Genomic DNA, 11,041 nt, shown 5'->3' with positions numbered 1-11,041 from the left:
TTCAAACCCCCAGGGGTTTCACCAATTTTGATACAACTGAGCTGTGAAAATGAAAAATTTAATTTTTTCATTTTCACAGCCCAGTTGTATCAAAATTGGTGAAACCCCTGGGGGTTTGAAATGTACACTATACCCCTAGATGAATTCCCTGAAGGGTGTAGTTTGCAAAATGGGGTCACTTGTGGGGGAGGTTCCTAACTTTTAGCATCTTATGGTGCCTAGAAACCTACATGGTGCCTAAAAAATAATCTCATAAAAAGGAGGCTCCAAAATCAAGTAGGTCCTCCTTCTATTATGAAGCCTGTGGTTTGGTCAACGTGCACACTAGGGCCACATATAGGATATTTATGAAAACAAAAGAATTGGGGGAATCAATTTTTAGTCACATTTCTCTAGTAAAATCTACTGTGTTCCTTAGAAAAATGTATTAAAATTGCAAATCTGCAAAAAAAATGAAATTTTGAAATTTCACCTACACTTTGTTTTAATTCCTGTGAAACACCTAAAGGGTTAACAAACTTCCAAAATGCTGTTTTGAATACTGTGAGGGGTGCAGTTTTTGAAATGGCATCATTTATGGGGGTGTCTCACATACAAGTCCCTCAAAGTCACATCAGAACTGAACTGGTCCCTAAAAAAATCAGTGTTTGAAATTTTCTTGAAAATTTGCTATTCATATTGTAAGCCTCCTAGTGTCCAAAAAAATTAAAAGGAAGTTGAAATAATGATGGAAACATAAAGTAGACATATGGTCTATGTTAGTTATTAACTATTTTGAGTGGTAAGATTATTTGTCTCACAAGCAGAAAATTTAACTTTTTGCAAATTGCTAAATTTTCCATTTTTTTACGACATTTTGGTATTTTTCACAAAAAAACACAGACTGTATCGACGAAAATTTACCACTAACTTGAAGTACAATGTGTCACGAGAAAACAATCTCAAAATCACTGGGATAAGTAAAAGCAAAAAAAAGTTATCCCCACTTAAGTGATACATGTCAGATTTGAAAAAAAGGGCTCTGTCAGGAAGGCAAAAACTGGCTGTGTCAGGAAGGGGTTAAACTAATCAGGACCTCAATTTGAGCATGAAACTTACCATACTCTGTGTTTAGGCCCCACAGCTTTACTTTATTAGCTTCGTACTGAGCTTTCTTCTTAAGCCGGCAAGCTCTGTGTTAGAAAACAAATACACCATATTAGGGGAAATAAAGACAACTAATTTATTTGTTCCAAAAAGAAACTGCAATCAGCCCTCTGGTTACAGACTGACCCCTTCTAATCTCACATAATCGTGCATAATAAACAGAAATTCAACACTTGGCATAGAGTGTACAATGAGTTTCATACAGGCTCCTTTAGGCACATACTAAAGAGGGTGTGATAGAGGACTTATCCACTTAAGCACTCGAATCATTATTTTTTGTTTATAATTCGAGTGCCAACATCTCTGTGAGCAATGTGCAAAATATCCGCTTAAAATGCCAGCGTTGCTCACATTTATTACATTAAGTCAAATAAAAAATGTTGTGTAAAAAACAGGTTATATTTTTTATATAAAAGGTAAAAATAACAGGTCATTATGATGAATAAAAATGTTTGCTTGGCAATTTTCACACAAAAGCTTTCCACCAGAGGACCACAAAAACCTCTGAATATAGGGGGCAGCAATCTAAACCCAGATTAAATCCTCCCTTCTTGAAAAGTATATAAAAAAACTGATATTATCAGCGCTTCTGTGTGGCATATTGTCACAAAAACCTACCCTAGATCAATTTTCACACAAATTGACAAATTCACATGGCACTCAAAGAGTTAAGAAAGTATAATTTCTTAATTTAAACCCCTCCCCCCCCCAATAGGACAAAGTATTACAAAAACCAATAGCATCGCACCAACAATTAATTCTAATAAAGGTTTCTACCTAGAAGCCAGCTTATTCTTCTCTTTGCGGGAGCGGGGCCTGGCAGTTACAGGAAGCTCAGAAACCGGTGTCAGGTCGCTGATTACTTTGTTCAGCTTACGAAGCTCCCCTCCGATCTGAAGAAGTTTACGTGGGTTGGGCGTCAAGTCTTCCACGTCCGTCCTGCGAGACTTCTTAACAGTGTACTTGCCTACCAAGACAAATTGAAGACCCTTGGTGTCACAGAAATACAATTTGAAGGCTGTATTTACTATAATTTAGGATTAATATATAGCTATATAGTGGATGATTGAATTAATCAAGAGGGGGGGTGAGATGTGGTGCCATTGCTGGTGATTCCACACGGTTACAAAGTCCCGACTGCTGGTACTCTGACAGGGGGGGGAAAGTGCAGAGAAGCCACTTGTGGGCTTGGTGGCTTGCCACAAGTTCTATTCTTTCTATATGTGAGTCGCAGCTCCCAGTGAGGCAGAATGACTGTCAGTCCCTGTCAGTCAGGATACCGACTGTCAGGCATTATACAGTCAGGATTCCGATTTCAGTGTTCTGATAGTTGGAATCCCGACTGTCTGCCTAATCTCAGAGTTTTGTATGGCTGCAAGCAAAAATCCGCATGTGCAGAGCAGATGTCAGTGTGGCATATAACTGAGTGAGTCTAGCGGATTCAACCTCATAAACCAATAAATGTGGATAAGAACTTTGCCAGCAAGTCTGACTTATGCCCACCGATATTAGCCATCTCAGCAGTCACTCAGCCACAAGGTAGGAGGAGAGGGCATGGGTCATTGGGTCGACCAATATCAGGTTGACATGCATTGGGTCAACCACTGGAGGATGTCATGGCTTAGGTCGACACATGAAATAGGTCGACATGGTTGGAAGGTTGACGCAAGCATTAGGTCAACATAAGGGTTTCAATTTTTTTGGCCCGAATGTCGACATGGTCACCATCAAAAATGTACCATTGCGCTCGCCATGCTTCGGGTATGCTGTCTCACTAAGCTTGGCACACTATTCTATTCTCCCTTCATGCCCTAGTGGATGGTTGGGCATGAAATGCCGCCTGTCGGCACATGGCTCAAAAAAAACCATGTGGACCTTAGACTGTCGACCTTCCAAACATGTCGACCTATTCCATGTGTTCACCTTCAGTGGTTGACCAATGTATGTAGACCTTATATGTGTCCACCTAATAACCATATACCGGAGGAGATACATGGGGGTAGGAGGAAAGAGAAACTCAATGAGAAAAGGGAAAGCATGACAGACCCATATAGAGAAATAAAAAGACAAATAAAAGAAAAATAGCCCGACAACACGTGGGCCAAAGGCTAGTGTATATATGTAAAATGTCTCTCGCTCTTTCCGTCCAGAATGAATTCAACTGTTCAGAGTCACCATTAAATATACAGAAAAAGACAGGGTTTAGCCACCCATCTAAAGTCCTGGTTAAGGTGCCCAAAATGCCTTTTCACCCATTTCTTCTCACCACCAAAAATACACCCCCCCCAAAAAAAAAAAAGCTCTGTCAGGCACAATTTATTGGCTTCCACAGGAGAAAATAATTGAATCCCCCTTCTATGTATACCTACATCACCAGTCAAATCCTCCTGGTTGCAGAGGAACAGAAGAGATGAAAACCTAGGAATTGTTTACCAGTATATTTGTAGGTAAGATAATTTTGAATGCATCATTGTTTCAGAGTTCAGAGGCCCTTTCTTTAGGATGGCAAAGGTAGTGCCACATAACCATTTATTACCTGCAGAGAGAGGAGTGTGGCTACATTGACTAATTTATAGATTGTACATCCCTATACCTGGTTGCATAGATAGAATAGCTGGGATTGGAAATTTAAATCTTCTGGTTATATTTTAAAGGTGTTTTCAGGATACTTCTATATAAAAAGCTGTAACAGACTTTTCAAAGAGTTAACAGCAAATATGAGAATGGCCTGCAATGCACTGATCTGAGGAAAAGGAACCAAAACTACGAAGTACCTACCGTGGTGCAAGCCATTCTTCTGGTACATGTTACTGGGCAGTGTGTCTCTGTTCCACTCAGAGGGTTTCAGCATCCCTTCCTGTTGGGAAGGCATCAGCTGTTCACTATATTCCCAGAAATATCGCCGTTTTCCTCTTTTCCTCATTGACACAGCAGTTATTCCTTTTAGGTCTTCCACTGAATCATTTTCATAACCTAAAAGGGATATTATTACATTTCAGCCATCAATAAATATATATATATATATATATATATATATATATATATATATAAAAGAAAATTAGTGGAACCATCACATTCTGGAAAGGACTAGTCTATGTACTAAGCCTTTCTCTGGGCCAGATGTACTAAGCCTTGAAAAGTGATAAAATGGAGAGTGATAAACCACCAATCAATCAGCTCCTACCTATTCTTTTTCAAACACAGCCTGTGACATGGCAGGTAGGAGCTCCTTGGCTGGTGGTTTTTCACTCTCCATTTTATCACTTTTCAAGCTTAGTGCATCTGGCCCAGAATGAGAAGTCTGGTCAAACCAACCAGCTCTTAACTGTCATTTAAATACAGCCTGTAGCATGACCGTTCGGAGCAAATTGGATGTAACTTTATCTCTCTCCAAAGCTTAGTACGTAAACTCCTCTTAATATCGTAGGTTGAAGGACAATTTCGGTCTTCTAACAAATATACCTGGTTCAGAGAAGGTATCACTAATATCATCTTTATCATCCTCATAGTCTTCCTCTTCCTCCTCCTCTTCTTCTTCTTCCTCTTCCTCCTCCTCCTCCTCATCATTTTCAGAGAGCTCATGCTCACTACCAAAGCCCTCATCATGGTCTTCTTCCTCCAAATCAACCTCCTCATCGTCATCGTCCTCTTCTTGTGGTCCTTCACTCTTGACGGTTGCCTCTATAAGCTCCTCTGAGACAAAGAGCGAATAATTGTGCTCCTCCTTCTGTAATGGATCAGAGACAGAGGCTGTGACAGTAACGCTGGCTTCCACTGCATCAATTGTTGCCACAGTCTGGGGTGGGCAAAAAAGCTTTTGAGTCTCTCTGAAAGGCAAAATTGCACAGCTTCTTCTACCTAATGATGACTCTCCAATTGTCCTATCCTGTTTTTTGGCCATAGCGCCACAAAAACAAGTGTTTTCCTTGGCTGCATCTATTGCTACCACTGTGCTTGTCGGTCGATTAGGAAGTACCGAGCTGATCTTTACCTTGGCTTTTCTTACATAGTCCTTACACTCTCCATGAATATTAATTTTCTCCTCACAAGAAATATTAGTCTTTGCTACCATTTGTGTAGTTGCAGCTGTCTTGGCAGCTTTTTGGGGACAGTCGGCTGGTGGCACTTCAGCAGGAGCAGTCTTCGACGAGCAAACTGGAACAGATGCCCGTCCAGAAACTACTTTCTTTCCTGGAATGAAGGTAGCTTTAGCAGCTAATAAGCCGTCTGTATAACAAAAAGAGTCAACAACTGACTGAGAGTCCTCACTGTTAAGTTGGGCAAGAGTGGGTGTTTTGCTGATGACCTCCTCATCCTGATAGGGACTTGAAAAATCATCAAGACCAAGATAATCCACCTCTTTAGTTCCCCAGATATCATAGCTTGTAAGCTTTGTGTATTTGGTCAGATCCTCACAATATGTGTCCCACTGCTCCCAGTGAGAAGAAATGGGTGGATTGTTTCCCAGGATTTCCGTAAAAGAGTCCAAGGTTTCCAAATCTTTGCAATCTTCTAGCATCAGGCAATTATCTGATGGGCTTTGCTGGTAGCTCAGCTCTCGGTCCTGAATATAAAAAAAAAAAAAAACATTGACATAGTATGGCTTACTTTTCTGGAGGTCTTTATAAAATAACTAGATTCTAAACAATATGGCAAGTCCACAAAAGACGATTTTTAGATGTAGAGTATCAGACACCAAAGATTGCTATGGGCCCATTGACCATGTCCATTAAACAAACTCTTAAGGTGATCGTCCAGCATGTACGCACTATGTGGATGATTTGCTCAATTTGGCTCAAATTGACCAAAATATTGCTTATGGTCTACAATGCATGACCACTTTAGCATATACAGAGATAAGTCCCTAAAAACAGGTGTGGATTATTAGATAGACGGTGTCTATCTAGATCGTTGACAGGGTCAAAAGATGAACAGGTACCCCCCAGTTAGTGTAACGCTTGGCTAACCATGCTTCAGGCGTGATGCAAACAACTAAAAGCTACTAAGGCTTACCAGTTCATACATAAAGTCTGGATCAGAGCTGCTTGCCAGAAGGTCTGTGCTCATTAATGTCTGCTCAGCAAATGCTGGACTACGAAAAGCTTCTCCAAAAGGAGGATCCATTCCGCTGACACTGGGCTGTAAGAAAAAGATGGTAAAACTGAATGTACCTTATAAACCAGATCAGACAAATGTATTAAAAGACTAAGAAAAAGTCACAAAGACTTGTCACCCTAATAATCTGTGTGGTTTTATCTGCATTTGGTCAAAGCGCTTACTCCTATACACAACTCCCTGAAGAAGTTTGCCCATATGAAAGGAGTGGAGATTCCTATTCACCTGCTAAAAGACACCGTTAATCAAGGAGGTACTTCTGCTGTTGGGAGTTCCCATCATCTCTAGGCTAACTTGCAGAGACTGGAGTTTTTCTCTTTGGAAATTTGGCCGATTAGTTTGGGATTTCCTTGCGGTTTATCAAGTACTTTCTTTGTGTGTTAATTTATTACATTTTATAAAATGTTATCAAATTTCTTAATTTACTGCAAGTATTTCTCGTTTGTTTAGTGCTGCTCTATATTCCAGATTTTGGCCAAAGGACTCATGCATACACGCACCAAAATAAAACAGGCTGTTCAGCAGTATATGGGCAAATCTTGGCAAATAGTTAGATATAATGTGCACTTAGTTTATAAATGAAAGAAATTAATAAAAAAAAAAAAAAAAAAAAAAAAAAAAAAAGGGCCTTCTGAGCGATAGCTTTTAAATTATCCTCTAGTGTGTACACTCAATGATGTTAACGCAGCACGTTGTTTAACTAACCCTTTTGTCTGCTGAACATGCAGGTCATTTTGGTTATATAGCCAATGAGCCACATATTCAGCGGGTTCCGGTTAAGACACTGATCAATATTATTCACCGATATCATTCAGTGTATACACTTAAATCTGCTACCCGCAGCTGATAAAGTTAACGTCCACGGCCATAATCACCTAGAGCAGGAGCTCCTAAAACTAATTTTCTCTGGGACCCCATCAGACAATAAAAATAATTACAGGACCCCAGCAAGTTACTGCAGAAGGTCATCACATCACATGTGTAGTCAGCAGACAGCACATACACGGCAGCATTGTGGTGGCACGAAATGATGGGAGGAGTCTAAATAACAGACAATGCAACAAATTTTTCAGACTCCTTGGATCACTGACTGAGATTGGAAAAGTTATCAGCCTGATGGTCAGCAACATGGAGTCGTGACCCCATGCTGAGAAGGTCAGGACCCTCAGTTTGAGAAACACTGATCTAGTGCGTATGGGGCTTATTTCCAAGCACGAAAGAAAGAAAGAAAGAAAGAAAGAAAGAAAGAAAGAAAGACCCACACATTAAATATAGGGTGAAATGTAATAGGATAAGAGATTCAGAAAGTGATAGATATGGTAAGAAATCTCCAGATTTTTTAAAGCAGCAATCACTTACACTTTAAAATCAACCTGGTTTTTGCAGTGTAAATGATGCAGCTTTAAAAAAAACCCTGGAGATTTCGTACCATATTTCTCACTTTCTGAATCTCTCATCCTATTAAATTTCCCCCAATGTGTGTGATCATATAACTATAGTGTGCTGTGCTGTGCATTAAAGCCTTATTCAATCTATTTATAGCCAACCCGTTTGTGTTTTTGTGTAAAACTACACTTCAACCATCCATCTCAACTTTCATTTATAGATGTAGAACAGTGCCAGAGTAGGAAGGCAGACAGGAGGAAGTGGGGAAAAAAATCATTTATAGAACAGTCAGAATGGCAACACAAAAAAGTTCCCACTTCAAACACAATGAACCTATGTAAATAAGTTCCACAATGTCAAGTCAACCACAAACCATAGTGAAATACAAAGTCAAACCACAAAAAATAGCTTTAAAAAAAGGCACAGAAAAATGTCTGTGCAAGTGGCTTCCCTGTCAAAATAAAACAGACTTTAATATGTACTGTAATACACTTCTGCACTTTAAATTGGTATCTGGACGGCTCACAGACAGTCTCGGTAGACAGTAATAGGTTGACATGTCAATGGTCAAGTGTGCTGAGCGCAGTGAGGCAGCTGGCCTACAGCAAGCCATGTGAGTGTGCATAATACACTAGTTGGGGGTCCATAAGCTTCAGGTGTTGACATAATTTTTTATTTTTATTTTTTAAAGTGTTGACCTTTTGCCAAAGTCAACCTGTCTGTGAGCCAATCCACACTCCTTTAGATTATATATTGAGAACCACTGAGTATAATACATTCACCAATGCCCTCACAAGTGGGGAATTAATAACAGTCTATTTTAAAATCACCTTTCGCTCGGATACAAACATTGAAACTAGGGATTTAAAAGTTGGGAGTGGTAACATTTTTAGACACAAGAAGTAGAGAACCAGATATTTTTTAGAGCAATATGTGCCATCTGGAGACACCATGATAGTTTTGGGAGTATATGAAATGTACCAAGACAGAAAACCTTGCAAAGAAAGTGTATTTACAAGCAAAAAAAAGTGGGAAAAACACTAATGACAGTATGCCATTTAAAAGCATTCCCATAATACATGTAGTTAACAAACATAAAACAAAAAAAGCAACACCTGGAAAAATGTGGGACACCAAAGGCTTCACTTCACAATGATGGCTAGCATGGCTTTAATGACAAAACTGGGTACTTGTTTCCTAGCACGGCGCCCGTCGGGTCCCATCGCATACCTTAACTTAAGGTATGCGATGGGACCCGACTGACCCGATTTTCGGGCTTTAAAGACGTTTTTAACGCACTTTGAAAAATCGGTCGCATCGCATTATAATGGCATGCGATGCCACCGACGCGACCGACTCGATTTTTACATTAGACCCAATGATAAATGCCCCCCAGACCCGATTTTTAATTGTAAACCCACCCTGATGGTTAATTATGTCAAATTCCCCCCCCCCCATTGTTACCGCAACGCCACGATCAAAGATAACTGCGCTCGTCGCGAGGGGCGGCGGTACGCGTCCTCCGACCTTTTCATACCCCCACTATCCACGTCGGTTGATTTTATATAGTGTGGCGAGTGCAGCGTGCCACCGAGCCCAAAGCGTGGCGAGCGCAGCGAGCCCCGCAAGGGGACACGTAATACGTCTGAAGTAATGCACTGCGCTCGCCACGCTTCAGGCTCGGTGGCTCGCTACGAAAAATGGGGTCTTACCCTAGATCTGAATGAATGAAATATTATTTTTAAATACTTTGTTCTTTACATAGTTGAATGTGCTGACAACAAAATTGCATAAAAATGATCAATGGAAATCAAATTTATTAACCCATGGAGGTCTGGATTTGGAGTCACACTCAAAATTAAAGTGGAAACACACACTACAGGCTGATCCAACTTTGATGTAATGTCCTTAAAACAAGTCAAATGAGGCTCAGTAGCGTGTGTGGCCTCCATGTGTCGGGGCATGCTCCTGATGAGGTGGCGGATGGTCTTCTGAGGGATCTCCTCCCAAACCTGGACTAAAGTATCCGCCAACTCCTGGACAGTCTGTGGCTGCATCCGTTGGCGGATGAAGCGACACATGATGTCCCAGATTGTGCTCAATTGGATTCAGGTCTGGGGAACGGGAGCGGGCCAGTCCATAGCGTCAATGCCTTCATCTTGCAAGAACTGCTGACATACTCCAGCCACATGAGGTCAAGCATTGTCTTGCATTAGAAGGAACCCAGGGCCAACCGCACAAGCATATGGTCTCACAAGGGGTCTGAGGATCTGATCTCGGTACTTAATGGCAGTCAGGCTACCTCTGGCGAGCACATGGAGGGCTGTGTGGCCCCCCAAAGAAATGCCACCTCACACCATTACTAGCCCAATGCCAAATTGGTCATGCTGGAGGATGTTGCAGGCAGCATAATGTTCTCCTCGGCGTCTCCAGACTCTGTCATGTCTGTCGCATGTGCTCAGTTGACCCTGCTATCATCTGTCAAGAGCACAGGGCGCCAGTGGTGAATTTGCCAATCTTGGTGTTCTCTGGCAAAATGCCAAACATCCTGCACGGTGTTGGGCTGTAAGCACAACCCCCACCTGTGGACGTTGGGCCCTCATAACACCCTCATATTTCTGACCATTTGAGTAGACAAATGCACATTTGTGGCCTGCTGGAGGTCATTACGCAGGGCTCTGGCAGTGCTCCTCCTGTTCCTCCTTGCACAAAGGCAGAGGTAGCGGTCCTGCTGCTGGCCTCCTCCACGTCTCCTGATGTACTGGCCTGTCTCCTGGTAGTGCCTCCATGCTCTGGACACTACGCTGACAGACACAGCAAACCTTCTTGCCACAGCTCGCATTGATGTGCCATCCTGGATGAGCTGCACTACCTGAGCCACTTGTATGGGTTGTAGACTCCGTCTCATGCTACCACTAGAATGAAAGCACCGCCAGCTTTCAAAAGTGACCAAAACATCAGCCAGAAAGCATAGGAGCTGAGAAGTGGTCTGTGGTCACCACCTGCAGAACAACTCCTTATAGGGGGTGTCTTACTAATTGCCTATAATTTTCACCTGTTATATATAAGATATATATAAGAACTTTACAGGGCAACATTGGACAGAAGCGCATATGCAGTGAGTAAATCCCTCATTTTACCTGACAAGACAGGTTTGTGATTTCAGCTAAATAAAAATTCACAGGACATAAACTAAAGAGCATTGAAAGATGGTTATATTGTCACATGAATCAGTGATAATGTTCTTGACAAATCAAGGAATGCAAGTTTACCAAGCTCAGTCGACAACAAATGAACCCTGAATATCATAAATTATAGCTATTCTCACCATTATCTTACCATCTTTCAGGTGTCAGTTCAGTGACTTATAGGGCATACACACTGAGCGAATTTT

General features: G+C 41.3%; 1 protein-coding gene across 2 annotated transcripts in view; it reads right to left on the bottom strand.

Annotated features, from left to right (window-relative positions):
• Positions 1–11,041, bottom strand: part of CREBRF (CREB3 regulatory factor) — a 62,667-nt gene that overhangs the window by 17,311 nt on the left and 34,315 nt on the right. For both annotated transcript variants that reach the window (XM_083181992.1, XM_083181993.1), the window contains exons 3-7: positions 6,160–6,285; positions 4,609–5,710; positions 3,925–4,119; positions 1,924–2,113; positions 1,099–1,172 (exon numbers count right to left, since the gene is read on the bottom strand). In XM_083181992.1, the coding sequence (XP_083038118.1) occupies positions 1,099–1,172; positions 1,924–2,113; positions 3,925–4,119; positions 4,609–5,710; positions 6,160–6,285 (1,687 nt within the window). The remainder of the gene's footprint in view (positions 1–1,098; positions 1,173–1,923; positions 2,114–3,924; positions 4,120–4,608; positions 5,711–6,159; positions 6,286–11,041) is intronic.

This window comes from Crinia signifera, chromosome 4 (genome assembly GCF_055691185.1).
Source record: "Crinia signifera chromosome 4, ASM5569118v1, whole genome shotgun sequence".
Taxonomy (NCBI): domain Eukaryota; kingdom Metazoa; phylum Chordata; class Amphibia; order Anura; family Myobatrachidae; genus Crinia; species Crinia signifera.
The sequence above is the reverse complement of the archived record's forward strand: the minus strand, read 5'-3'. Positions and strand labels throughout refer to the sequence as shown.